Raw genomic sequence first — 27103 nt, forward strand, 5'->3', positions numbered from 1 at the left:
GTCTGTAGCATGAAAGCAGAAGGAGGGAGGAAGGGAGTGGGGTGTTCTCATATTTTCAATGTGGAGAATGGAGAGCCAGTCCAGAAAGCGGAGGCTCATATTTCTAAATGGTTCGCATTCTGAGTGCTCGTGAGGCTCTTTCCTCCTTCCTTCCTCTGTCCCTCCTTTCCTCTCCCACAGACATCACCATGTCAACTGTATGTCAGGCATCTGCTATGAGAGTTGTACTGCAAGCTCTGTAAGGACAGGGACATCACAACATTTGGTGTGATGCTCCTTACATGTGACATTTTAAAATGTCACTGACTAACTACATAAACTCAGAGGATCCTTTTCTTCTTGAATCCAAGGGAGTTTGTGGACTTGGAGAAAGTTGGGTTATAACTGCCTAAAGTGTTTGGCTTTTCTAGAGAAAAAAAGAGATGAAGAATAGCACAGCTTCTGCCCTAAGCAGTCTCATTATCCAGTAGGGGTGACAAAGCCAAAGTCTACAGAGCAGTGCTGAACAATATACATCTTTATATAAAATGGGGCCAAAAAGGGTGTGGTGCAAACTATAAGTACTCAAAGATTAGGGAACTTAGTGAGTAAAGGCTGCATCAGAGCACAGGTCCCCCAGCTGGGACTTGAGATGGACTTTGTAGGATTGTGAGGACCTTAGGGATGAGGTCTGTTGTCCAAGATCTGTCTTGGGGGTTTGTGTGCTTCTGGGGCAAGGTCAGCGTTCACTAGAAAGCAAGTTCCCACTACTGTCACCCTAGTTGCCCAGATGCTCAAACTTGTAGACCCAGGGGATGCATCTGGGCTACAGTTTCTGCTTGGAGAAGGTAATGCCACCAGCCAGCCAAGTGACAGAGCTCAGCAAAGTGTCATGCTTGTGAGGATACAACCTGGGGCCAGGGCTATGCACACGTGTGTTTGTGGTATTGCTTTGCTGGGACAGGCTGCCTCCTTTTCTCCCCAGGCAGGTAGGGTTCTGGTTCATGGCTTACCAAAGAGAGTACTGGTTTGTGTCCATAAGTCATGGTAGACAGTCCCGTCTTTTCTTCTTCTGTGCACAAGTGGTTGATGCTCTCTTTACCCTGTATCTTTGTGGCGGTATAAAAATAACCCCTTTTCATTAGCATTTTCTTCCTACTAGCAGTCCTACTTTATCTGTCACCTGCTCTCATGCAATACTGGTCTGGAGCGTGTTAACTCAACATTCTCCGTTTGTGTCAGCATACAACTAAAGCTCTGTGTGGCTGTCAAAAGCATTATGAGGCTCTAGGAGTAGGTGTCTGACCTCCAACATTAAGGATTTTCTCGTTGCTGCTACTGCACACAAATGGGTGGATGCATTTGTTAACCGAGTGCATGGTGAAGCTGCAGCTTCCCCACTGGCCCTCGTACTGTGCCAAGATGTTGATTCCTCTCAACCCTTGGGATTGGGGAGAAGGAGGGCCAGGGCCTTCTGTCTAGTGTGTTAATTTGGGTCCTCCAAGAAGCAGATGCTGGAGAGAGATTAGCTGCACAAAACGTTTATTGGGGAAAATTCCTTTGAGGAAAAATGGGGAGGGAGACTGCGGATGCTGGGCCAGCTATCAGGTCTTGGAGCAGCCCAACCAACCCCTGTGGAGAGAGGGAAGGAGGGGAGGCTGCGTAGGAAAAGGTTTAGGCTGCGGTGCAATTCTAAGAAAGGTTGGGCAAAGCTGATGCGGAGTCTTTGAGCCATGGTGACCCTTCAGAGGAGTCCCATCTCCCTGTCTTAGTGCCCCTGCTGCGATCAGTCATTGGCTGGCTTCAGCATGACTGCAGTCGTGAATTCCAGACCATCGGTCAGACTACACACTTCTCATAGTGGGAGATCTATCTGCAAGGTGCATTTGCATGGCTATTACATCTGGTCACCTCTGGCAGCGAGCAGCTTACTCCACTTACTCCAGTGTGCCGCCTCTCGAAGGCTGGAACCAGAGATGGTGCAGAGGGCCAGGCACGGCCATTTAGCTTTTGAAGCACTGTATGAATTTAACCACAGAAACCCAGGTACTAAGCACTTGTTATTATGACAAATGCTTGTTTGCCCTGCTTGAGAAAAAACGGTGGACACTTCATGTTTACTTCTTGTTACTGCACTGAAAGCATATTGCAAAAATAAGCGGCTCACGGCTCACCCTTTGGGAATTTCAGATATTATCAATCCAGGTTCTCTCCATTCAGGACCCATGCATGTAGTACCTTGTTTCCCTTCTTTATATTCCACTTAGCAGAAAGCAGAGGTCATAGTATCATTCATGGTAATTGCCAAGTCACTTTTAGAAAACGAGTCCTTCCCAGGATTCCGCCAGAGTGTTGGAAAAGTGATGTTCTTACGCAGGCACCCTAAACCGTGTGCAGTGTATGTGGTGTGTCTTCCCTTCTCTGTCCTGACTAGTTTTACTGCAGTCATTTGACACTGCACATGGAGGGCTGCCCACTGTTCTGTGATGGGTCAAGTGCTCATGGTGGTTACATACCCATCACTTATTTTTTCTTGCCGGCAAAGGTTAAGATAAAATATTTCTCACTATTATGGGGGAGTGGGCCAAATACTGAAGCAGGAACAAGTAAGGTAAAAATATTTTTGACAGAAATCTGCTTTCATTCTCACCTATTACTCTAGTTCTCTACATTACTGCCAAAGTGATAGATCTTATATGAAAATCTGACTGTTTTACTGTCCTGCCTAAAATCTTTCAATAGTTCTATATTACCATTGGGTTAAAAATAAAAACTTCTTAGCATGACAGAGGAGTATCTTTATGACCTGGCCCCTCTGGTCTAGAGTTTTTCTCTCTCTTTGTCTCTGTCTCTGTCTCTCTCTCTCTCCACCTATTCTCTTCTTACTCCACTGCTGATTCCCTAAATCCATCAGATTTCTTAAATTCCTCTGTATTTATACATTATATTATTAGGTTATCCTAGTGACTGTTAACACAGAACCACTCACATTTCAGTGACTACACAAGTGAAGTTAACTTTTCACTCAAGTAACAGTCCAGTGCAGGTTTTCCTGGTTGGTGGATGGCTTTCCCCCACCTGGTGTCTCAGGGACGCAGACTTCTTCAGTGTGGTGACTCTGTCTACCTATAGGGCCTTTGTTTCCGCCCCATCCATCTGATAAATGGGGAAAGAGAAGGGAGAAAACTCACCTACTTCTTCAGTGCTCTGGCACACATCACTTTTGCTTATATTCCATTGGTGAGAACCCAACCAAATGCCAGAGAGCTGGAAACACAATCTCTGGCCAAGCAGCCACTTCCTGACAACTATTCCACACATCGGCAAACAAAAATCCTAAGGAACATTTATCTGTCTCTGCCGTTACTCACGTGCTGCCACCCACATGTGCAGCCTGGATCCCAACTCATTCCCTGATTCAGGTCATCTGGACAAATCTTTTGTGACCTTTTAAGATTCATCTAAAGCTTTGCATCATTCAAAGAGCTTTGGAGTGTCTCCTCTCTATACTCATATAACACAGGGTACTTACCAGCTGTCATAGCACATGTCACATTGTATTATAATTGTTTGCTTATGGATCTTCATTTTACAAACTTCAGCTCCTGTAGGACTGGGACTGTATTTTTATTTTAAGTCTATAAATGTCTGAAACAAAATATGCACCCAACAAATGTTTTATTGAATAAATGAAAGGCCATTAGATGACTAGATTTACAAAAGAGTGGTAAAACCTCCAACCTTTGATGTTTTAAAGACTGAACTGTGGATTTATCCTAAAACAAATACATCAATCCTAATTTTAAATTGAGGAATGTGTGGACCTCTAAAGTTTCTTTGTGATTTTGTTAATAAATCCACAATATTAAGAGAGTTCACATTTATCAGATTACCATGAGCATCCTAACAGAGTTTGTAAACTCAAAAGTCAAGGATTGTCACTTGAGTTCAACTCTTTGCTAAGGGAATATTGTATCATTAGAATGCGTTTGGCTGCAGGTAAGCAGAAACTTGATTTTACATTGTTTGAAAAATTAGAAAATGTATTATGTCACATAACAGGAAGTCTAGAATTAGGGTAGCTCCAGGATAGGTTGATCCAGGGCTCAGTGAAGCCATCCAGGACCTGGGTTCTGTCTATATCTCAGTCCAGCCATCCTCAGTATATTGACTGTGTCCTTGGACTATATCCCCTCAAGGTCACAAGATACCTGCCAGCAAAAAGTAGAGAAGCATATTGCCTTGATCATGTCCTGAGGGAGAGAATAAGAACACTTGTCCCCTAACCACAGTATATAAGTGCAACCTTTTAGTCTGATGGGGCTGTCTCAGATATGTGCTGATCTGTGGACCAGAAACTTTCTCCAGGGGAATTCCATCTCCTGACTGATTAGATTACTCAGTATCTCTCATGGAGCCAAGGTTTTCTTGAGCACTTGGATGGATAGAAGAGGTGGGTAGCTCTTCTCTCCAAAATCTGTGGGTCCATTAGGAAGGAAAAAAGGAGAAGTATTAACAGTGTCCATCGCAAATATTTTAACAATACAGTCTGTTGAGCTGGTATCTATGGAAGAGTGAACAATTTTCTAAACCAGGCAACGACCCTTTCTCCTGCCACCTATACAAGTTACAAATCATATATTTGAAAGCATCTAGTAATGAACATTTTAGATTACATTTCTCCAGTGCAATTATTTATTCTTTATTTTAGGCCTTGTAATGGGATTAATTTTACGATATGCTACAGCACCAACTGATATTGAAAGTGGAACTGTGTATGACTGTGGAAAACTGGTCTTCAGCCCTTCAACTCTGCTGATTAATATCACTGACCAAGTTTATGAATATAAATACAAGAGAGAAATAAGCCGGCACAACATCAATCCTCATCAAGGCAACGCTATACTTGAAAAGGTAAGGATCCTCCCTCTCTGGTCACATATTTTTGTTTTCCAGTATAAATAATTGCATCATATATGAGCCACCATAAGTAATGCATCCATACACATACATATGCCCTTTCTCAACACCACACTAACGGGGCGATTTAGCTAAGTGGTTAATGCCTTGATATACTCTGATTGTAAGCTCAGTTGTCTGTATTTTTTTTCTAGAAGTTGGAAAAATAATGCTTTTTATTATAACTGTTTTGCAAGCCACAGTTACATAAGGTAAAAAGATAATAGTAATTAAGCTGACTCTGCCTTTCATGTTACTTGATTCAAGTTTTCACATTTTTTTTTTTTTAATTTTTGGTTGCGTTGGGTTTTTTTTTAATTTTTGGTTGCATTGGTTGCTGCACATGGGCTTCCTCTAGTTGCGGTGAGCCGGGGCTACTCTTTGTTGTGGTGTGCGGGCTTCTCCTTGCAGTGGCTTCTCTTGTTGCAGAGCATGGGCTCTAGGCACGCGGACTTCAGTAGTTGTGGCACACGGGCTCAGTAGTTGTGGTGCTTGGGCTCAGTAGTTGGGCTCAGTCGTTGTGGCTTGTGGGCTCTCGAGCACAGGCTCAGTAGTTGTGGCGCACGGGCTTAGTTGCTCCACGGCATGTGGGATCTTCCCAGACCAAGGATGGATGGAACCTGTGTCCCCTGCATTGGCAGGCGGATTCTTAACTGCTGCACCACCAGGGAAGTCCCACATGTGTGTTTTAAGTGTTGTTGTATATATTACCAGCTGGCTACACAGTTTAAATCTCCCTTAAGTCAAAAGGAAAATGGAGGAGAATAAAAATATTTTCACTTGCAAGCCTTGATCTAGAATGGCTGACTTTTAGCTGCCCACACAAAACACTGGCCACTTGGCTGTTTATAAATACACTGACACACAGTCAGTCTCAAGAGATCTTGACTCCATCAGTTTAGTTAGGGAATCTTAGATTGAAAAAAGAAGATTGTGAAGTTACTCATCTTTTAAAAATGTTTTTATTATTGCAAATGCGTGAATTGCTTCAGTTATTAGAAGGGAAACTTCCTTCTGCTCTCAGGACTCTGGGTCAGAAAACAGGTGAGGTTACCTTCTGTGGTGTCTTGTGTGTGGATCAGTTTTGCGAATAAGTGAATTTGTGTTTAACAACACAAGTACATGCTAAGAATCAGGATCTTATGAGATTTATTCTAGATCATTTTGTGTTAGAGCCGAGAACTTCCTTGCTATTATGGAAGTGCACTTTATCAATTTTATCCCATATAAATTTAGTTTTCTTTTAAAATACACATTTTTTTTTTTCCATTTCGAGAGATTTGAGACAGGAGGGGAGGTACATGATCTGGATTTTTCTTCATTCAAGAAGAGTAATTTCTAGTGTTTTTTTTTCACATTATCTTCCACTAGCACATTCTAGATTAACTTCCTCCTAGCACTTGGTGAGGGCTCAGGAAAGTCAAACTGATTATAATACTAGCCTAAATCAGACTTAGTAAAGTGAAGTGAAGCACAAAAAAGCAAATTAAATAATGTATTTCTGAAGTAAATAGGAGCAACTTCTAGATCTGCTATTTTGGATGATCTCTTCCATGAGATTCTTTCTATTTACATGAATAATAGAAAACTATCTATCTTGAAATAATTTTTTAAAGTGACCTTGTTAGCAGCATAATTTAAACACTGTCTTCAGTTTTACTTTGCTTAGTATCGGAACATAAATTATTTCCCTCCTCACTCTCTTACCTATTTTATCTGCATTTCTAAGCAGCACTATTTCTCCAAACAGGTTGACCACCACCCCCCGCCCCAAAGATGCTGATAATTATCTCTGGTTTTTTTATAGCAACTTGTTCTCTAACAGGATAGCCTACAAACACCTGATCAGAAATTTTGTTACTGTGTTGTTGACCTATTGATTTTTTTTTATCAGCAGCCAAACTCCAGTGTTTGCTTTTGAAAAATTAAGGCAAGAGATGGAGAAAATGTCTAAGTTTCTGGGGCCTTCTTGTTTTTTCCATTGGGTGGATTATGAGTTCTGCACATGAAATGTTTCATTGACCTTGAATGCTCAAGTATTTTACAGACTAACTTCTAAATTGTGTGACTTATTGACTCACAATTAGCATTTGTTCCTCGTGGCATCCCAGGTTGGCAATAGGCAGCTCAGTACCCAGGGTAAATCCCCCAGCTCCTTGCTGGTGGAGAAAGGGGCATCCACTGGTACACTTACCATATTAGACAACTTTAAGTGGAAAAGATCTTTTTTATAAATGGCCAGAGTATATCTTAACACACATTTGTTGCTTAAGTGCCAATGTTGGGGGACCCTAGTTAGTCTGCAAAAATGAAATGCCCATAGTCTGTATTTGTTACTGGGAATTGTCCACTGCATGCAAGTATTCATATCAATCGAGCAATTAATTTATGTCAGATGCAAAAGAATTCCAAAAAAGGACCTATTTATTGGAAGGCTTATAGGGAGGTAACATGGAGTAATGGGAAAAAAATTCAGGACCAGATAGATCTGCCATCTATCCTTAGTAAGTTCCTTGAACTTCCTAATCTCCAACTTGCTTATTTGTAAAGTGGGGAGATTAGAACTATTTTGTAGGATTGTTTTAATGTTTAAATGAGATCATGTATATAAAGTACCTGACTGCCATAAGGCCCTTTATGTTGCTGTCACTGCCTCTACTACTACTTCCACTGCCACTTCTAATACCACCGCCAACACCATCACCACTGCACTACCTCTAAGACCAGTGCTACCATTGCTGCTACTAATATTTGAACGCTTAATATATGCCAGGGATTAATAAAATATGTGGGTTTTTTTCCATTTATTTAACATGCCTTGGGGAGATAAGACCAATGTATAATATATGCTAGTATATAATTCAGTTCTAAATTGTATCATATAGACAATGAGGATTATGAAGCTTTACGGATTAGTTGTCATAGATACTTGAGCTTGTTAGATACTTGAGCTTGTTAGGGAGTCTTCCTGGAGGAGGTGGAACTTGAGAAGGGCTTTGAAATGTAGATATGGCTTGAATAGGCAGCAGGATTGAGTTCAGAAAGATGTGGGCAGGACGAGGGTGAGGCTGCAGGAAGTGGTTATCTAGGCGAAAAGGGAAGAAGGGCTTCATCAACGCTTTGAATCAACAGAACCTGCTTGATTTATAGGAACACTGTGAAGAGAAGAATCTAAGATTCTAAGGTTTCAGGTCTGGCTGGGAGAATGTGGGAGTCCTAGGATAGAGGGAAGGAAGATTTGTGCAAGAGGATGGGTGAAAATGACTGTGGATCTGCATCTGGAGAGAGATCATCTAATTTAGAGCAAGAAAGAGCCCTGACTTCATTAAGCCGAACTCCATCATTTTACAGATGAGTCAAAGAAGAACTTAAGCCCTAAAATTGATTTAAGTCAGTGATTTTCAAACTTGTCTGAAGTTTGGGATCATTTGAAGCTGCAAAAAATCCTGGTGCTTGTGTCCCACCCCTGGAGTTTGTAATTTTACTGGTTTGGGGTGCTACCTGAGCTTTGGAACTTTTAGAAGATCACCAGGTGATTCTTTTTTTTTATTTTTATTTTTTATACAGCAGGTTCTTATTACTTATCTATTTTATACATATTAGTGTATATATGTCAATCCCAGTCTCTCAATTCAACTCCCCCCTCTTTCCCCGCTTTCCCCCCTTTCACCAGGTGATTCTAATGTGCATACAAGTTTGGGAACCACTGATTTTGGTCCTGTGTTGTGTTCAGGTGAATATAGTGAGGAGAGAAATACCACTTTTCTGCTTCTTCTCCTCACCTCCACTGCTGCAGATCTATCAGCGCCTTTTATACACAAAGTACTTTTCTTGCTTCTGGACCTCTACACATGTTATTCTTTTTGCCTAAAATGGTCTTACTCCTTCTCTTTGGATGTCAGCCTCCTTCTTATCCCTAGAATCTTGAAATGCCATCCCTTCAGAGAGGGCTTGCCCTGTGATTTTCTCACACTGTATCCCCTCTCTCTCTTTCTCTCCTGCCCTCTCTTTTGTTTCAAAGTACTTAGCACCATATGAAATTTTACATGTATTTTCTTGCTTATTAATTATCATTCTTACATTGTTTGATGTCCACTAGACTGTAAACTTCACAAAGGCAGGGATCATGCCTTTTTTATTGATCAGTGTATCCCCAAAGACTACCACAGTGTCCGATGCATATTGCTGCTAAATAAATAGTTTGTGAATGAATGAATGAGTAAATGGAAGAATCTGAGAGATTGGTGGAGTATATACAGGTAGACTATTTGGAAGTTATCATCTTGGAGTTGGTAGAATAGTGTCCTGGATACTTAATGGTTGAAGAGACTAAGATATTATCTAATCTTAGTTGTGTACATATAGATAGAAATTCATATCCAGAGAAATTACATTGTGGGTCCAGGGCCCCACTACTGGTCAGAGGCAGAACTGAGACCCATAGCACTTTACTCTGAGTCCTGAGTGATTTATCGTATCCCACACCATTGGACAGGCTCTTGAGTGGCCCTGTGGACAGAGAAGGACAGAGGCCTGGGCTATCTTACACTGAGATGGGTGGAAGGAGATGAGGACCAGTGCTGGAAAGAGAAGAGGATGGTCAGAATTACAGAAAGAGGTCTAGCACCATGGTGTTACAGAAGCCACTGGTGCGGCTCCACTGGCACCTTTTTCTTTGTGGTACAGATTTAAGGGAGTATTTGGCCTTTGTTTCTAAAAGTTACAGGATGAGGAAATGAGTTTTACTCTCAGAAGAATGTAGTTTAAGGGCTTGGATGAAATTTCTGACTTCAGGATTTGAAGAGGCTGAAATAAATTCCTGTGCTATATAATCATCTCTTGGAATACTTGTAAGAGCACGTGTATTTCTGAGATGGTTAGGCCTTGATGTGTTTAGAAACAGCTCTGGGCTTGATGGCTCCCTGAGTTTCTTCCAATAAGAAGGTGTAAAACTGGAAAATATGAGAGCTGTTGGCATATATATATGCAGCAGTGTACTGTGATTCTATGCCACATTATAAACATATAAAAATTTCAGGAAATACCATATGCCAAGCTTCTTTTGGTCATGCTCAATACAGATAAGGAAAAAATATTTTCGCTTAAAGATATGTGAAAACAGTATTTTTCTATATGTTATGAGCAGCTGATGATCTCAAAACAACCTTCTGAGAGAATAAAACTAGATCGTGTTGCTTTGTATCTATCCAGTTAATGTTTCCAACACTGTTTGTCAAACTGTTCTGTGGATCTAATGTATCCTTAAGTAGTTTTAACTGAGTGGGGCCTATGTTCTATTACACAGTGGCTTTACAGACATTAATTTGTTACAGAGTATTTAGGCATACTAAAATGTCTAGGAAGCATTTCTGAATTTCATATCAATAGGAAGTCTAAACCTTGCTCTTGAAGAGCGGGAGATAAAAGAACTTTCTCCATCACTCGTTCATTCATTCATTCTTTCAACACAAGTGAACTGAGTGAGTCTCATCCGTTTCAATTCTGAAATAAAGAATGATCTCAAAGAGTTTATTAGTAAATTGGGGAAAACACAGCATATGAATAAATGAACAAATACACCACAAGACAGCTATCAAAGGAGTGGGTCAGATACCACAGACATTCAGAGGGGGCAATATTATTTCTTGTTAGGGTGACAGGAAAGATTTCAAAGAAGAATAGCTGATTAACTCTGGTGGTGATATATGTAGTGTGTGAAGGTAGGAGAGTCATTCCAAGCAGAGGTAAAAGCATGATGTGGAGGTAGAAAAAGGGGTAGAGAGTATTCCAAGAAAGAAAAACATTTCCAAAAATTTAAAGTACGGAAGACCAATGAAACATAGGGTGGGAATAAAGGCAGATCTTGGTTACGGAATCCCTTAAATGCCAGGCTGAGTAATGCCTACTCTATTGGTAGTCAGTGGAAGAGTGCAATGTTGACAAAAGAAAAGAAATAGTTAGGCTCCTGTGTACAAAGTAGAGAGTGAAAGCAGAGAGACAGATGAGGCTAAGCTTGAATGGTAGCCAAGGGGCAGATGGAAGAGAAGCAAGGAAGGAAGACGCTGTAGAGTTTGGACCAATTGGGCACAAGGAGGAAGAGAGAAGAGCTAATTCTGCTACCCTCTCTTGTGGGTTCACAGAGAGTGGCAGGACAGAAATGGGGACCTTAAAAGTTAAGGGAAGGAGCTGGTTTGTAGTGGAAAATCACAAGTATAGTTTAAAACTGATGAATGAATTAATTTGTCTCATCATTAATTTATTTATCATTGATTTAACACATTATGTTTTTCCACATTGAGTTGGAAAGGTCAGCAGACCATTTGGCTGGAAAAGTCTTGCAGACCCAGTAGGTTTTCAAAAAGTTGTCAGCACAGTTAAATTTATACTTCCTATAATTTATAAGTCAGTTGACTGTAATGTGAAAAGTCAAAGGAAACTACCCAGTGAAATGTTTGCCAAGTCTTCACTTCCTGTGTGACTAGTGACACTATCATTTGGTGAGGAAAGTTATTTTGGAGTAAGTTACACTGCTGAGTAATCTGTCCTGTCTATTGTTTCAGTAAAGAGAATTACCAGGCAGATAGGTCACACTGAAGCTATTATCAATTGTGTTGATAATACTGTATATTTTTGAGATATTTTAAGGAAGTCCTTATAGCCACAGCTAATTATATGACTTTAAAAAATAATTTTGTATTTGCAGTATCAAAACATCAGTGTCTTAATATTTTTCTCACTGTCCAACTTTTTCTGATGGTGATTTTGACTGTTTGTGGTTGAGAGTCTTAATTCTCACATATTTATTTGTAAACTATTTCTGTTCTTTCCAGTCTTTCTTTTTGCTTGATTATTCTGGCTCAGAGGCCAGCTCTTCTGGTAACAGGAACAGCTTGATCAGGAGGAGTCATTAGACCATGAGATAAATATGTGCAGTTAGTGCTGGGACACTTGGAGAGGATAAAGAAAAGACGGGAAAGAAATCTCTAAAACTGTTCTAGGCACAATGAGAGAAGCAAGCATCACGATAAATCAGCACTTTGGGTTTGGAGAAACATTTGTAGGACACTATCAATTATTTCTCCATTCTATAGAGAACAGGGATCCATGATTTATGTTTCTTTGTCATGACAATTCTTGACTCTTACACATGAGGTTGTCCTGGGGGATCTCAAGCTTGGCAGAGCATGAGGCTGTTTGGATAGACTTAGCTACTTCCATCGTAAGTCTTAGTTAAGAGATCTGTTGTTAATAAAGAAAGCTAACATTTTAAATTCGTTTTATCTGTTTTCTTCCACCTTTGTTCAACTTTCTTTGTAGAACATTGGCCTGAGAAATGATTTCAGAAATGTCTCGACTCTAAATATTCCATTAAAATTTTTTTCCAATTTTATTGAGATAAAATTAACATATAAAATTACATTAGTTTAAGGTGTACAACATAATGATGTTATATAGATATATAGATATCTGTATATGTATCAAATGCAAAATGATCATCACAATAAGTTTAGTTAACATTCATCACCTCATGTAGTTACAAAGTTTTTTGTGATGAGAACTTTTAAGTTTGTAACAACTTTCGAATATACAATACAATGTTATTAAACTATAGTCACCATGCTGTACATTATATCCCCAGGATTTATTTATCTTATAACTGGAACTTTGTATCTTTGGACCACTTTCAACCATTTTTCACACTCCTCATCTCTCAGGTCTCACAACGACCAATCTGTTCTCTGTTTCCATGAGTTCGTTGTTTTTTTTTTTTTTAGATTCCAAGTTAGTGAGATCATACAGTAGTTGCCTTTCCCTATCTTATGTCACTTAGCATAATGTTCTCAAGGTCCATCCATGTTGTTGCAAATGGTAGGGTTTCCTGCTTTTGTACGGTCGAATAATTCAATTGCATATATCTATATATATACACCACATTTTCTTAATCCAATTATCCATCAGAGGACACTTAGGTCATTTCCATGTCTTGGCTATTGTAAATAATGAGACAATGAACATGGGTGTGTGGCTATCTCTCCAAGATCCTAATTTCAATTCCTTTGGATATATTCTCAGAAGTGGGATTATTGGATCATATGGTAGCTCTATTTTTTTAATTTTTTGAGAAACCTCCATATTGTTTTCCATGCTGGCTGCACCAATTTTCATTCCCACCAACAGTGTGAAAAGTGTTCCTTCTTCTCTACATCGTGATCAACACTTGTTATCTTTTGTCTTTCTGATAATAGCCATTCTAACAGGTGTGAGATGATATCTCCTATGTCCTTGTGATTTTGATTTGCATTTCCCTGATGATTAGTTCCATTTGGTTTTAATTTAGTCATTGAACAACATAGATTTTCTTTATTCATTTAGTCATTCAACAAATATTTATTGATTGGGCACTAATCATATTTTGTTTGTTTTAGATGATGCAAATACAGTAGTGAACAAAACAAAGTCCTCGATCTCATGGAGCTTAGGTTCTAGGGGAGGGATAGATAAAGTACAGTTCAACATAAGCATTCATAATCTAATGCCAGGAGACACGTGCTATAAAGAAAGGTTAACAAAATGAGGGGATGGTGAGAGAAGTGTATTTAGGTATGTCCTGCAGGGAAGGTCTCATTGAGGAGGTGAAGCTGGAGCCAAGATCTGAATGAAATTGGAGTGAGCCACGCAGAGATCTGTAAGCGGAGAATTTCAAAACAGAGGGCAAAACTAAATAAGACTAGATGCCTTTGCTTTCTGGAGGTCACTTTTTTCCCTTGCCAGTTCTTTGCTATATTTTTCATCAACATCCAAGACCATTTTTGTCTATACAAAAAGTTCTGGAAAAATTCTATTTCTTGTGGTTGAGAAGGGTAGAGGAGAAGAAGAGAGACATCCACTTGGAATGGGCAGTGAAAATGCAGAAAATGTAGAAATAACAGAACATCGTGCCCCAAAGACTTTCAGGCTCTGCCTAGTATCCTGGCAACTTTTGCAGTCTGGCCTTCAGAATGCACAGTCCAGGCGTGAAGGAGTTGTTCTACTACAGTTTGATTGTAACTTGGAGCACCCCCAATGCAGGATGAAGAATTACCCTAGACAGATCTATGTGGCAGAGTTTGGATTAAGCCCTTGCCACCTGGAAGGCAGCTCGGCTTTCTAACACAGGGCTATGGAGGCAGCACTCAAAAACTCTTATGACTTCCTTTCTTCTTCTTCACAGTTCACCACTCAGGACTCATGTTCTAAGGAAACTGACCACTGGAACATTTATTTGTGGCAGGGATTGCATTCCAACCAGCTGTCTGATTTTATTTCTTAACAAAAAGACTAGCTACTCAAAAGAATGTAAAAACTGTTGGTGGCAGTGGTCTCTTGGAGTGTCATGTGATTAGAGCACAGATGGTACTGATATCTCTCACACTCACTCTTCGCTGGGAAAGGAAAGAAGTCATGTGAAAGTGTATGAGTAGGATGAACACTGGCGTGGTGCTCTTTCTAACATGACAAAATTTGATAAAAGGAGAGCAGCTATGGAGTAAAGGGATAGCTTCTCAGATTCCTGGCTTCAAGCCCGAGAAAATATCCCAGACCACCATGGGGAGAAACAACTGAGATGCCCACCCATCTCCCAGTCACCTCTGCCTCCTGACTATTGCCTGGTCTTGGACTATCGTAGCACATCCATTTGGTCATCCATTTGCCTGGTTCCAGAAGGGACTTAAAGTGGTAGCACAGACACATTTTTAGGAACTATGGGAGCCAGCACGGCAGACCACACCGTGGACTGGCATTTTGGGGTGCTGAGTAGCCATCCACTTAGCTATCAAAGGACAGGTTTTCAAAGCTATTTTATGGGGAGGGGTGTGGCTGAGGGCTCTGAAGCTATTCTCTCCACTTCCCTATCCTACTCAGTTCAAGATCATGGTGAAATATATTCCATGAGAGACCAATCTTAAAAAAATGACTTATACCTTGTTATTTGATACTATTTTCTGTAATTATTAATGTCTTGTATTTATTGTGTGTTATCTCAGAACAAAATATTCCTCCTAGGTGATCTTTCCAAAAAACACCAAAATATTATTCTTTTAAACATCAACACATACGTGCTGGGAACTGGCGTGTATGAGGCAGCATAATATGGTTAGAGCCCCACACTGCAATCAGAATACCTGGGTTTAAATCCCTGGTCTACCTTTAACCTGATCTTTAGCATGTGACCTAACCCTTGGTGCCTTTGTTTCGTCAAATGAGGCAATACTAGTACCAACCTCAAAAGGTTATTATGAGGACTAAATTAAATAATTCATATAACCAGATAATATGTTATAGCATTAATAAGTCCTCAGTAAATATTAATTGTTATTATTAAGCACCAGCTAACTGCTAAGTACTTTAAAACACTGATTTCCATACTTTGATATGTGCATCAGTAAAACACTATTATGTGTACCTAATATATGCCTATTTATTTACAAATGAGATGAAAGTACTATTGTACCAATGTACTGTGTATATTATAAAGCAGTATCAAACTAGAATTTTTTAAAGGATGAGATAAAAATAAAATATAAAAAGTTTTTTGCACACTCAGGTGGATCATCTTGTTTACTTCCTAACATATGTACACCTCAACTTAAGGACCAATAGAATAGTTCATATTTTATTAAAATTTTATTTTTATTTTAACTATTTTTGATACGTTTCCTGAAAAATGCTGCTCTTCTCTGAAATCTTACTATATTCTGAGTCTCAGCAGCACCAGTATGTACATGGGCTCTTGGCCTGAGATAGGGACGCTCTTAGGGGCTGTTAGCTTTGTGAGAACATTCAATCCCACCCCAAGTGATCCCACACTGCCATACTTCAGTACCTAGTTCTATTGTCTCAAAGCTCCAGCTGGTGTTCTCCTACTGTATCTTAGCTGAGTTGTAAATTAAAATTTATATCTATGATGTTGGATTAATGTCTGTCTCCTCACCAGACTATAGGCCCCAGGAGAGGAGGAACCAGGTCTGTCTGTGGTCACATTGTATTCCCAGCTGACAGCACAGGCGTGCTGGTGCCTGGCATATGGTTGATACTCTGTGGACCCTGGCAAGTGAGTGGGTGATATAATGAAGTATTCTTCTCTGCTTTTCAGTTGCGACTTCTCACTGCTACTGTGTCCTGTCTTAGTTGTCAGCCATTTTATACCCAAGTATCTATCACAGATTTCTCCTCAGAGTGAAGTACCAGGACTTTGTGATGGCTTTTTGCTACTTGGAGGGTTGAATTACTGGCAGTCTCATCTCCAAATAATTGAGTAAGGGTAGAGGGAGAGGGAGAAAAGGAGGCTGGGTACAGGAGAGACAAACAGAGGGAGAGAGAAGGAGGGAGGGAGAAAGAGAGATTTCTCATAAGACTTATAGTCTGAGTAGATAAAACTTAAAATGGATCTTTCAATTTCTTTCCTCTTTGCTTTATTCCTTCTAAAACATTAAACTGTGGCGAGAGTGCGCATTTATCATTGCTGGGCTCCAGTGAGTAGTTATATAAGGTTCCATCCAACTGCATTTCCTGCTTCTTCCCAAAGGTCATTAAGAAGCTCCTCATTAGTAGCTTATACAGCCTGAAGGTAGGATATGCATCAGTGGCACAGGAAGGGTGGGAACCCTTCAAGAGAGGTGAGAACCTTAAGGAAGCTGTGCATTTAACTGGCTTGTCTCCTGATGCCATGTAAGCCTGCCTTGTGTTAGGGGTCTCCCAGCTGCTCCTCTCAGATCCATTTTTAATTATAAGGCTAGCTAGACATGGTCTGATTTACAGAGTTCTGCCTCAGGTGGAGGTGTGTGAATCGAGAATGTCTACAAATTCAGGTTCTCTTCACTGTTCCTTTTTTGTTTTGTTTTGTTTTGTTTTTTTGGCCATGCCGCACGGCATGCGGGATATTAGTTCCCCAACCAGGGATGGAACCCGTGCCCCCTGCAGTGGAAGCACAGAGTCCTAACCACTGGACCACCAGGGAATTCCCCTCTTCGTTCTTTCTGAGTATTGGGTTTCTAGAGAACTCAGAGGTGGAGTTCTGTGGGATGGTTAAGTGCCCTTGAGATCAACACCTTATGAATGGAAGAGGAAGAAAGCCTGGGAGGGCCAAGGGAGAAGTTAAGCTGTGATGCAGGCCCAACAATTTTGTCTAACTCCCTGGGAAGCTCTGGAGTTAGAATGGCTCTTCAGAGTCATCCACAGTTGGACTGAGATGGCCTGGACTCTAAAATACCAAATCATTTTGTCTTTGGATGTGGGCTACTCTAGGAAGGGCGTGACTTTGGGTGAGCTGGCTCTCTTCAGTGTTGGCAGTCTCTGAAGGGGCTGACATCATTCTAAGCAGCAGAGGTGACAAAGCCTTCAATGAAAGAAAATCCCAGCATCTAACACATTGACCCTTGTAGGGGAGAAAAATCTTTCTTTCTGCTTGTCTAGGTTTTTGACTAGGGCCCTTGTAACAGAAGACAGATTAACAAGAGAAAGACAAACAGAAGTTTATTAACATATTTATTTCATGTATACCTGGGAGAAATCTAGGGAATGAGTAACCCAAAGAGATGGCTTAGAATTCAGGCTTCAGTACCATCTTTAGCTAAAATAACGAAAAGTGTGTAGGGCAGGCAAGTTTTAGGACGGTGACCAGGACATGTATGGTAAAGAGGGTAAGGTTATTATGCAGATTTAAGTCTGTGCCTTTTTTATTGATAAGTTTCATATGATTTAGAGTCATCCTTCTCTTCCTAGAAGGAAACACCCTTACAAACGGAGGTTTCCTTAATGTAAGTTTCCCTTACAAAAGGGTAACTTCTAGTCTGTTTTCAGAGCTTCTCCTGTGTCTGCTGTTTCTCAAAATAATCAGGTCAAAATAATTCTAAGGCCAAAAAGGCATATTTTGGGGGGATATAACATATTCTGGTCTCCTATACCTTCAGTAGTCTGAGAAGCTTTATATAGGTTATGTGCGCAAGAAGAGTACCCAAATGATAAGTTAAAACATAGTTGAAGTAAAATAATGCAGTGGAGTACTAGGAGTCTGTGCTCTGAGAGCTGATTATTTATTAAATATCCAGGAATCTTGCAAGCCAGTTGATCAAACATTGGCAACTTGAAATGGGCCGTGGTAGGAGTATTTAGACTACAGAAATTGTCAACTACTGCAAATCGGGGCCTGTAGGCTTTTTTTACTCCAGAGAGATGATTTACTAGCACACCACTGAATATATGCCTATATCATTGCATTTTTAGGAGAACTGAAAATACCCACAAACCACATGTTTCATCTCACAAAAAAGTTCTTTCTCACATGATGACTGTCTTAAAATTTCACTATTAGAGCTTCATATCTTCAGCTTGAACTGACTACCTCTAAGGTGATATAGAGAAATGCGTAAGGTTTATGTCTTTGTCCTTTTGGGCAGCTATAACAAAAATACCATAGCCTGGATGACTTAAACAGCCCACATTTATTTCTTACAGTTTTAGAAGCTGGAAAGCCCAAGATCAGGTCACCAGCATATTTGGTATCTGGTGAGAGCTAGCCTTCTGATTCATAGATGGCTATCTTCCTGCTGTGTGTCCTTATGTGATAGAAAGAATGAGAGAGCTCTCTCAGTTTTCTTTTATAAGGACATTAATCCCATGTATGAGGGCTCTACCCTCACAACCTAATCACCTCCCAAAGGCACCACCTCCTAATACCAACACCTTAGGGGTTGGATTTCAACATATGAATTTTGAAGAGATGCAAATATTCAGTCCATTGCCGTTTTGCAATTACACCTAGGACTGAATCCTACCTCTGCCACTTTCAGCATTGAGACTTGGAGAAGTTAACTTCTCATATTTTTCTTTATCTATAAAACAGGGATCAGTGATACCCACTTTAGCTTTACAAAATAAAGGAGAAAAAGTTATTTAGTGTTAGGTGTGCTGTAAATATTACTCTGCTTCCTTAACATCGGCCCTTGGCAAGCATGGATTTCCCCTTTGGGACAAAGTTTGAAGTGGGCATGTTGAAGGAAGTTTGGTGGTGTTTTTTAATGCATCATTTTTAAGGTGAATGCACTGTTTGAAAAATACATCATTTTCATTTTAAATCAAGATGTTTGGCATCATTTTCTGCTGATTTCAGCACCTCCCCCCCCCACCCCACTTCCCCCAAATCCCCTCAAGCATGCCTGCTGTGACTGTGGTCCTTGCTGACTCAGGCCTTCCCTGTCCAGATTCCCCAGGCCAGTTGCTCCCTGCTGAGGTCTTGTGATGGGGAAGCTGCAAGCACATTTCAAAACTAAGGCCCAAAAAGATAATGCAAACTCAGAAAAATTGTAAGGCCAGAAAGAAACTCTGTGGGACTGTGATGCTCCTGTATATTCCGAGGGTTGGAAAGCACAGTTTCTCTGGCTTATAATATAAAAATTGGCCAAGATTAAGATCAATTCCAGATTAGGGGGAAACCATTCTTGAGGCACAGGTTTTCAGTTGTGTTGGATGTCTTTCCTTTTGCAACCCTCCCCTGGGTACTGAGGAATGAATACTCTTGGTGAGATGGGGGACCAGGCCCTTCTCACACACACCTATTATTTTCTCTTCCCCTGCTGATCTGTAGCCAGGGAGTCCCCCTGTCATGTTAGTACCACAGCTAGTGGAGGTAAGGGGGGGTAGGCAACCCACACAGCAAAGGGCACCAGCAGCCAATCCAAGCTATATGTAGGGAGTTAAAAGGTCAGGAGTCTGGGTGTCTAGGGTCAGGAGTAGGAAACCATATCATTTGATTTTCAAACTGGAACTCTTGAGAGCTAAGTGAGGCATGATAAATAATTAGGCCAGGACAACAGGTATTACCTGAGACTGTTCTGGTCAAACCAGAAGGTATGGTTACCTTAGTAAAGGGTCACAAAGGTAACAGAGGTAAGTTCATATGTCAAGAATCTTATGCAGAAACATAGGAGACTCTGCCCATCGGTGTCTAGGTGCTGTGGCAATGATCTGGAAAACGTAGGTGGTCTTTATGTATTTGAAGCTCATGAGGACACATCCAATAGTGGAGTGGATAACCTGAACCCATAGGTGGATGGCAGATGGACTATTTTAGTTAAGAAGGCGGTCCCTGGCATCATATTGCTTGGTTCAAATGCTACTTATCAGCTGTGTGATGCTGGGTGAGATGATTAGTTTCCCTATGCTTCAATTTCCCCATTTGTAAAATGGGATATTCCTAACTATCAATACTTTGTAGGGTCATTGTGAGTTGCAAATGAGAAAATACATGTAAAGCACTTAGAATAGTGCCTGGTTCCTAGTAAGTGTTCAAGGTATATTAACTGTTAGTTTTATTATCTTTATTGTTATCGACAAAGCAATGGACTCACAATTAGAAGCTAAGGTTTGAGTCCAAGTCTTGCTACTTACAAGGTGTGACTTTGTGAAAGCCACGTATCTCTCTGAGCCTTGGTTCCACCTCTGTAAACATGGGGTGTTCACAGTACTTACCTCAAAAGTTTGTTGTAAACAAAAAATGAGAGTCTATGTATGAAGGCACTTTTAAAACTGTAACAGCCTTATGGAAATGTCAGGTTTTTTAAAATTATTACTTATTATTGTAATTAATTGACAAGTGGTAACTGTAGTAGTCTATAAGTGAGGAAGACAGACCCTGAGCTTCAGCCCTGCCTAAATTATAATGACTGTGCATTCCCTTTTCCACAGTAGTTGTTATTTCCATTTCAGTCTCACCATTATTCCATGAGGTGATCAGATATCGCCCCCCTATGTTTCAGAAACTGAGGCTCTGAAAGCTTATGTGACTTGGTCAAGATTGATCTGTGGCCCAACTGGTCTTAGGACCAAGTCTTCTGACTTTGAGTTCAGTGTTCTTTCCACACCTCCATGTTGCCAAGCTAAATATTTAGAATTATATGAATGTTTTGTTCTCAATTCTCCACTTAAGTTTGCCTGGGTTTATAAACATTACCTACCTCCAATGAAATACCAGTGCTTATATCTGTCATTTTTGCATGTACAATGTTCACAATAGTGTATTTCTAACTTCTGGAATTTTAATTACTTGAAAAGTCATCATAGTTTTGTGAGAAATCTCACAATTTCTCAATGATAATTTATAATTATTATTACAAGTAAAATATATTTACATATATTTTACATAATTTTCTATGTGATTTAAATCAGATGGTCTCTCAAACTTTGCAACTTGCTTTATTTATTTATTATTATACACTTACCTTTCCTCAGGCTTTTAAAAGTTTAGGGTAAACAGCCGATTATAAAACTTTAGGAGAAAATATATTTATGACATCAAGATAAGAGAAGATTTTTTTAAAGAAGTTACCAAAAGCTGAATCAAAGTAAAAATGGAATAAATTTTACTACATTAAAATGAAAAACTTTTGCATGAAAAGACACCACTGACAAAGTTAAAAAACAATGTTAAAAAGTATAAGGAGGTGAGAGAACAGAAGAATGTATTTGAAGTGTAAATAACCAAAACAGAATAGTAATCAGGTTGTGTGAAGAACTAATAAACAAGAAAAAGTCATACTGGGTAAAAGGTATGATCCAAAAATTCACTAAAGAGATGTCACAAAAGGCCAATAAACAAGGAAAATATGCTTATTTCATTAGTAATGGGAAATGCAAAGAAAACAGTAATGTGGTAGCAGCTCATATATATCTTACTGGTAAAAATTAGAAATTTGTCAGTACTAAGTGTTGGCTAGAAGGTGGAGAAATACTCCTGTACTTTCCCGTGGAGTGTAAATGGTGTAATCACTTTAAAGTTACTTCAACCTACTCCGGTTGAAGAGTCGTATACCTTATCATCCAGCAGTTCTACTGCTATGTATTTTCCTCTTTTAGAGAAATTTACACATGTATGCAAAGGCTTAAGTACAAGAAAATCTATTGCATTATTTTTAGTCATAGTGAAAATAGGAAAATACCTAATTGCCCTAATTCTCTTATCAGAGAAGGGAAAAAACAATCGTGATATATTCATCCAACAGAAGGCTATACAGCAGTTTAAACGAATAGACAAGATGCACATGTATTAACGTAGATAAATTGTAAGAACACTTCTGAATGTAAAAAGCAGGATACAAAAGGCTATTTATGGCTAAATTTCTGTAAAATTTAAAAATACACAAATAATATTAATTATTGCTATGGATACATGTATATGAAGTACAAGAATACAGTCATGGACGGAAAACACTTTCTAACTTCAGAGTGTTGGTCACTTCTGGGGAAGGGTCTTCAACTCTGACACATCATTTAAAACTTGTTTGAAGCAAAATTAAGAATATAAATATAATAAAAAGAGAAACAGCTCTTGTTTAGGATTTCAAAGTTCAGTGGTGCCTCTGAGTGATCCTGTGATTTTCCACACATCCCTTGAACTTTCTGGGGGACAACATTAGGTCAAGGTTTCAAACATTTTTTAGCAGAGGAACACTTCATTCAAAGAAAATCTGAAAATCCTTCACAATGTGTGAAACAGGTGAAATCAAAACGGCTCAGGCAGAACCTGGAGGGCAGAGCCAGAGTGGACGCAGCGCAGTTGTCTCCACTTGCCATCACCACCACTCCCTCCGTGGAGCCCAGGGATTGGCAGAAATCAGTTTGCAGACCCCTAAGTTGGGTGACCTCTAAGGCAGCTTCTCCTTCTGACAGCCTGTGTGTCTGTGGCACTATGTATTTCTTAAACGACAGCCTACAGGAGGTAAAGCCTATTTCTCTGATGAGTCCCTGACGCATATAAGAGCTCTGTAGGAAACCATTTTTCCATCTGGAAAAATGGAAGAATGCTTTTCACTGTGAATAACTATCTCCTAACCTGGCCGTTCCACAGATTTGAATGTCAAGAACAGGATTTCTCCCCATTTTTATAAAACAGTAATTTATTATCTTTTTGCTGCTTGTATGGCTTCCTTACCTCCCTAAACTTATATCCTTACCATTCTTTGTCCTGATCTTACTTATTCTAAGTAAATATCGTTGAATGAATGGATGTGTCCTGGGTTTGGTCCTTTCTTTCCATTCTGTCACAGTCACCTTCAATGACATTGTCATTACCTTGTGCTCATTTTGGTTCTGTGACTTGACAATGGTTTCCCTTCATCCAGGCTAAACTTGAGGCCCCTTCAAACTAATCTACCTGAGACACTTTTTTTTTTTTTTAAATGACTTTATTTTTTGAGTAAGTAATACATTCATGTGGCTCAACGTTCAAAAGGTACAAAAAAGGTAGGTTGGAATCTTGAAGACATTATTCAATATCATTTCTTTTGCCCATCTGATTTTTAACTTGATAGTATTTATTAAAAAAGACTTGTTGTTGTTGAAGTATAGTTGCCCATCTGATTTTATAGCTAGTTGAGACATAGATACAGGAATGAGAAAGACGGAGAGCAAAAGCTAGGTAAAATAATGAGTCTCAGTCTGTAAGCTGGCTTACTCATCTTTTACCCCAGAATTAGAAAGACTGACCCACCCAGCCACGGACCCAGCTGGACAGCATGAGCCTTCCCTAGGTCTGGGAGGAGCCAGTGGCATCCCCTTTGAGCAAGCAGGCCGGTTCCAACATGGAGAGAGAGGGAGCTGAGATGCACACACTCAGTTCCTTTACTCCAGCTTACCAATTAGACTAGTCACTCTCTGTTTCCTAGGGAGAGTGAGTGAAAGGTGGGACCAGGGCCAGGAGTGTTAAATCCTGTACAGCACTCCGCAGCTGGTATGCTGATGGGTTACAGGTGTGCCATGAGATATCAGTCCCTTCATCCTCAGGCAGAGGATGGTCAGAGTCCTAGTTTCATCTTTTCATCCCTGAGTAGTCTCATCAGGACCCTAATTTCCCCACAGTTTACCCCATTGACCCAATATACTCATTTTCTGTGTGTGTGTCATGATGGCAAAAATGCTGGGATGCCCTGCTCTAAGCAGCAGTCTTCTCTGTATCCATAGATATGAAGCCAGGGCAAAGAAAGTCATCCCTCACTAAGTATATACAGAAAATCCTTCTCCCAACCCCCGTACTTCCTGCCATCAAGTTCTCCTCCCTGGCCTCCCCAGAAGCAACTGATTGTATATATATATATATGTATAACTTATATATATAATATACAATAGACAATAGTATATATATATGCATATATACACACACACATATTTATAATATGCAGGTAAATATTCTACACGTTCTCCTTTTCCACACAAATCATGGAATAGGCCAAATGCTTTAACAAACTACCCTCAAATCTCTATGACTTAACACAATCAAGGTTTATTTCTGGCTTGTGTTCCAATCCAGTGTGGCCTTTGGGCCATGAGGGGACCACTGTAGTCTTCTCCAGAGGCCATTAATCATTCCCAACTTCCTTTAATCTAACGGTTCTGCGAGTCCCTAGTATTTGGGACCTCTGCCAGATGTTCTACAGGAGCTAACAAAGGCAGAAAGACAGAGAACATGGAAGATTTAGGGGATTTTTAGAGACCAGGGTTGGAAATTATTTATATTACTTCTATCCATATTCAATTGGCCAGACCTTTGTCATATGGCCCCATGTGACTACAAGGAAATGTGGTCTAAGTGTCTGGCCAGGACAAAAAGAAAATGGGGTGTGATGAGGCCATAGCAGTGTTTGTTACACATGCCAGACAGACTGTTCTACACCTTGCTTTTTTAGCTTGATGGCAAATTTTAGAAAGCAACCATATCAGTTCATAGCCACTTTCCTCAGCCTTTCTAACTGTTGCATAGTATTCAGTTTTACAGATTACAGTTGACCCTTGAACAACACAAGTTTGAACTGTGTGGGTCCACTTATATGCAGATTTTTTTCAATAACAAGTACTGCAGTACTAGACGATCCATAGTTGGTTGAATCTGTGGATGCAGAACCATGGATAAGCAGGAACTGCAGAAAGGGAAGAACCTCATATACAGAGGGCCAACTGTGAGTTATACCCAGTTTTCGACTGCATGGAGGGTCAGCACCGCTAACCCCTACCTTGGTCAAGGGTCAGCTGAATATTGTGATTTATTTAACCAGTCCATTGTTCAATCATCCTCAATGCTTTCGTTTTTCCCATTTATTCATCTGCATTGAATACTCTTGCCCTTATGTCATTCCACACATGTGCAAGCATATCTGCAGGATAAATTCTCAGATGAGGTGTTGCTGAATCAAATGGTATGGATATTTGGGCTTTCCTGGTGGTGCAGTGGTTAAGAATCCACCTGCCAATGCAGGGGACACGGGTTCGAGCCCTGGTCCGGGAAGATCCCACATGCCGCGGAGCAACTAAGCCTGTGCGCCACAACTACTGAGCCTGTGCTCTAGAGCCTGCGAGCCACAACTACTGAGCCCACGTGCCATAACTACTGAAGCCTGAACGCCTAGAGCCCGTGCTCCGCAACAAGAGAAGCCATCGCAATGAGAAGCCCGCGCACCGCAATGAAGAGTATCCCCCGCTCCCTGCAACTAGAGAAAAGCCCGCGTGCAGCAACGAAGACCCAACGCAGCCAAAAATAAATAAATAAATAAAATTCAAAAACAAAACAAAACAAATGGTATGGATATTTGACATTTTGATACCTTTTGCTAAATGACTCTACTAAAAGGTTATACAAATTTATACTCCCAATAGCCATTTTATTGTTTAATCCTGCTGTGTAAAATATCTCTACTTTTTTCCGTGTTTGAATGAATATAGTTTCAGTTCATTTCCGCTGGGTTAGAGCGGTTCATAGTCTGGGCAGTATGCAGAGCCAGGCCTTGACCTCCTCCCACATCACTCAGGAGGTCTACATTTTCTACTTCTGTTCCCCAAGTGCACCTTGCGCCTCCAATCCTTAACCCATTGCTTCAACAGTTTCTTCCATTTCAATTCAGGTATAGTGAGCATTTCTTGAGAAACAATCAGTGTCAGGTACCAAGTAGAACACTTTACATCTCTTATTACATGTAATCCTCAAAAGCAAGTCTAGGAAGTAGGCATTTGCATGCCCATATTACAAATGATGAAACTGAGCCTCGGAGAGATTAAGTGAACTAAGCTCATCTAATTAGTAGGTGGTATATTTTCATCAGATATTCTGAATTTTTTCTCCATTCTCCGCCTCTGGTGCTTTTCATACCAAAACTTAGGGCAGAGGAAAGGAAACGCACACCCTTGAGTTGTCTCTATGTATATCCCAAAGCTGCCTCTCCCGAGCAAGCCAAGTTTTCTTTGAATTCTCATATTTATATTAAAAATGCATACGGGTTTTGATTTTCACTTTTACATATATCTGCATTTTTAAAATATTTAAAATATTTCAAACTGCTTGCTATCAAGTATAACTGAAACTCCAGGAAGCTGCCAGTTTCCCTTGTGGCTTGGTGAACCCTGGCCCACTGCTTCCAGGGCAGACAAAGGAGCATGGTTCTGTATGTTGGTGCCCCATGGAGAGGCTCCTACCCATCCTTCAAAACCCAGCTCATACGCTGCTTCAACATCAAGCCTCCGTGCAGGGTCAGCAAGCCCAGAGTGGTGTCTCTGTCCTAGAGAACCATGAACTACAACGTAACCCTGTGCCTTGTACTGAAACTACACAGCATCTTTCTTTTGACTATAACCTTCATGGATTCAGTCCATCTATCATATATCTTCAAGAACTTTGCAACAGAGAAGAGGCTTGTTAGATTTCTAATGAACAAAGCATTGAAGATAAGTGAACGCATTATTGTGTTAACCACTTTTACTTTTCCAAAAGAATTGGGAATTACCAAAATAATGAAAGCCTACTTCTGAGTCCCAACTTCTCTTAAACACTCCTAAGTCTTGCTTTAAGTAGTTATGTTACCCTGGTTCTCCCTTGGAAAGCACACATTTAGCTTGCCCATGCAGATACACCCAATTCCCAGCAATATCCCTGACACATTCATTGACACTGGGCATGCCATTCATTTCTTCTCCTGTCTCTGGAAAAGGGGGATAATTGCATTTGCCAGTTACCACTCAGGAATGCTGTCAGAGTTGATGAAACTATGTTTCTAAAAGGCCTCTTTGGGAGTAATATGCCACATAAACCCCAGTCCCCTATTGAAGTGGTTCTTTTAGTGCTTATTTATTTAGTAGTTGCCTAGAACAC

The 27103-nt window shown here is 40.2% G+C and overlaps 1 protein-coding gene across 1 annotated transcript in view; it reads left to right on the forward strand.

Annotated features, from left to right (window-relative positions):
* Positions 1-27103, forward strand: part of SLC9A9 (solute carrier family 9 member A9) — a 546145-nt gene that overhangs the window by 10772 nt on the left and 508270 nt on the right. Inside the window, exon 2 of the mRNA XM_061193585.1 lies at positions 4691-4893. Coding sequence (XP_061049568.1) covers positions 4691-4893 — 203 coding nt within the window. The remainder of the gene's footprint in view (positions 1-4690; positions 4894-27103) is intronic.

The sequence above is a fragment of the Eubalaena glacialis genome, chromosome 6 (genome assembly GCF_028564815.1).
Source record: "Eubalaena glacialis isolate mEubGla1 chromosome 6, mEubGla1.1.hap2.+ XY, whole genome shotgun sequence".
Classification (NCBI taxonomy): domain Eukaryota; kingdom Metazoa; phylum Chordata; class Mammalia; order Artiodactyla; family Balaenidae; genus Eubalaena; species Eubalaena glacialis.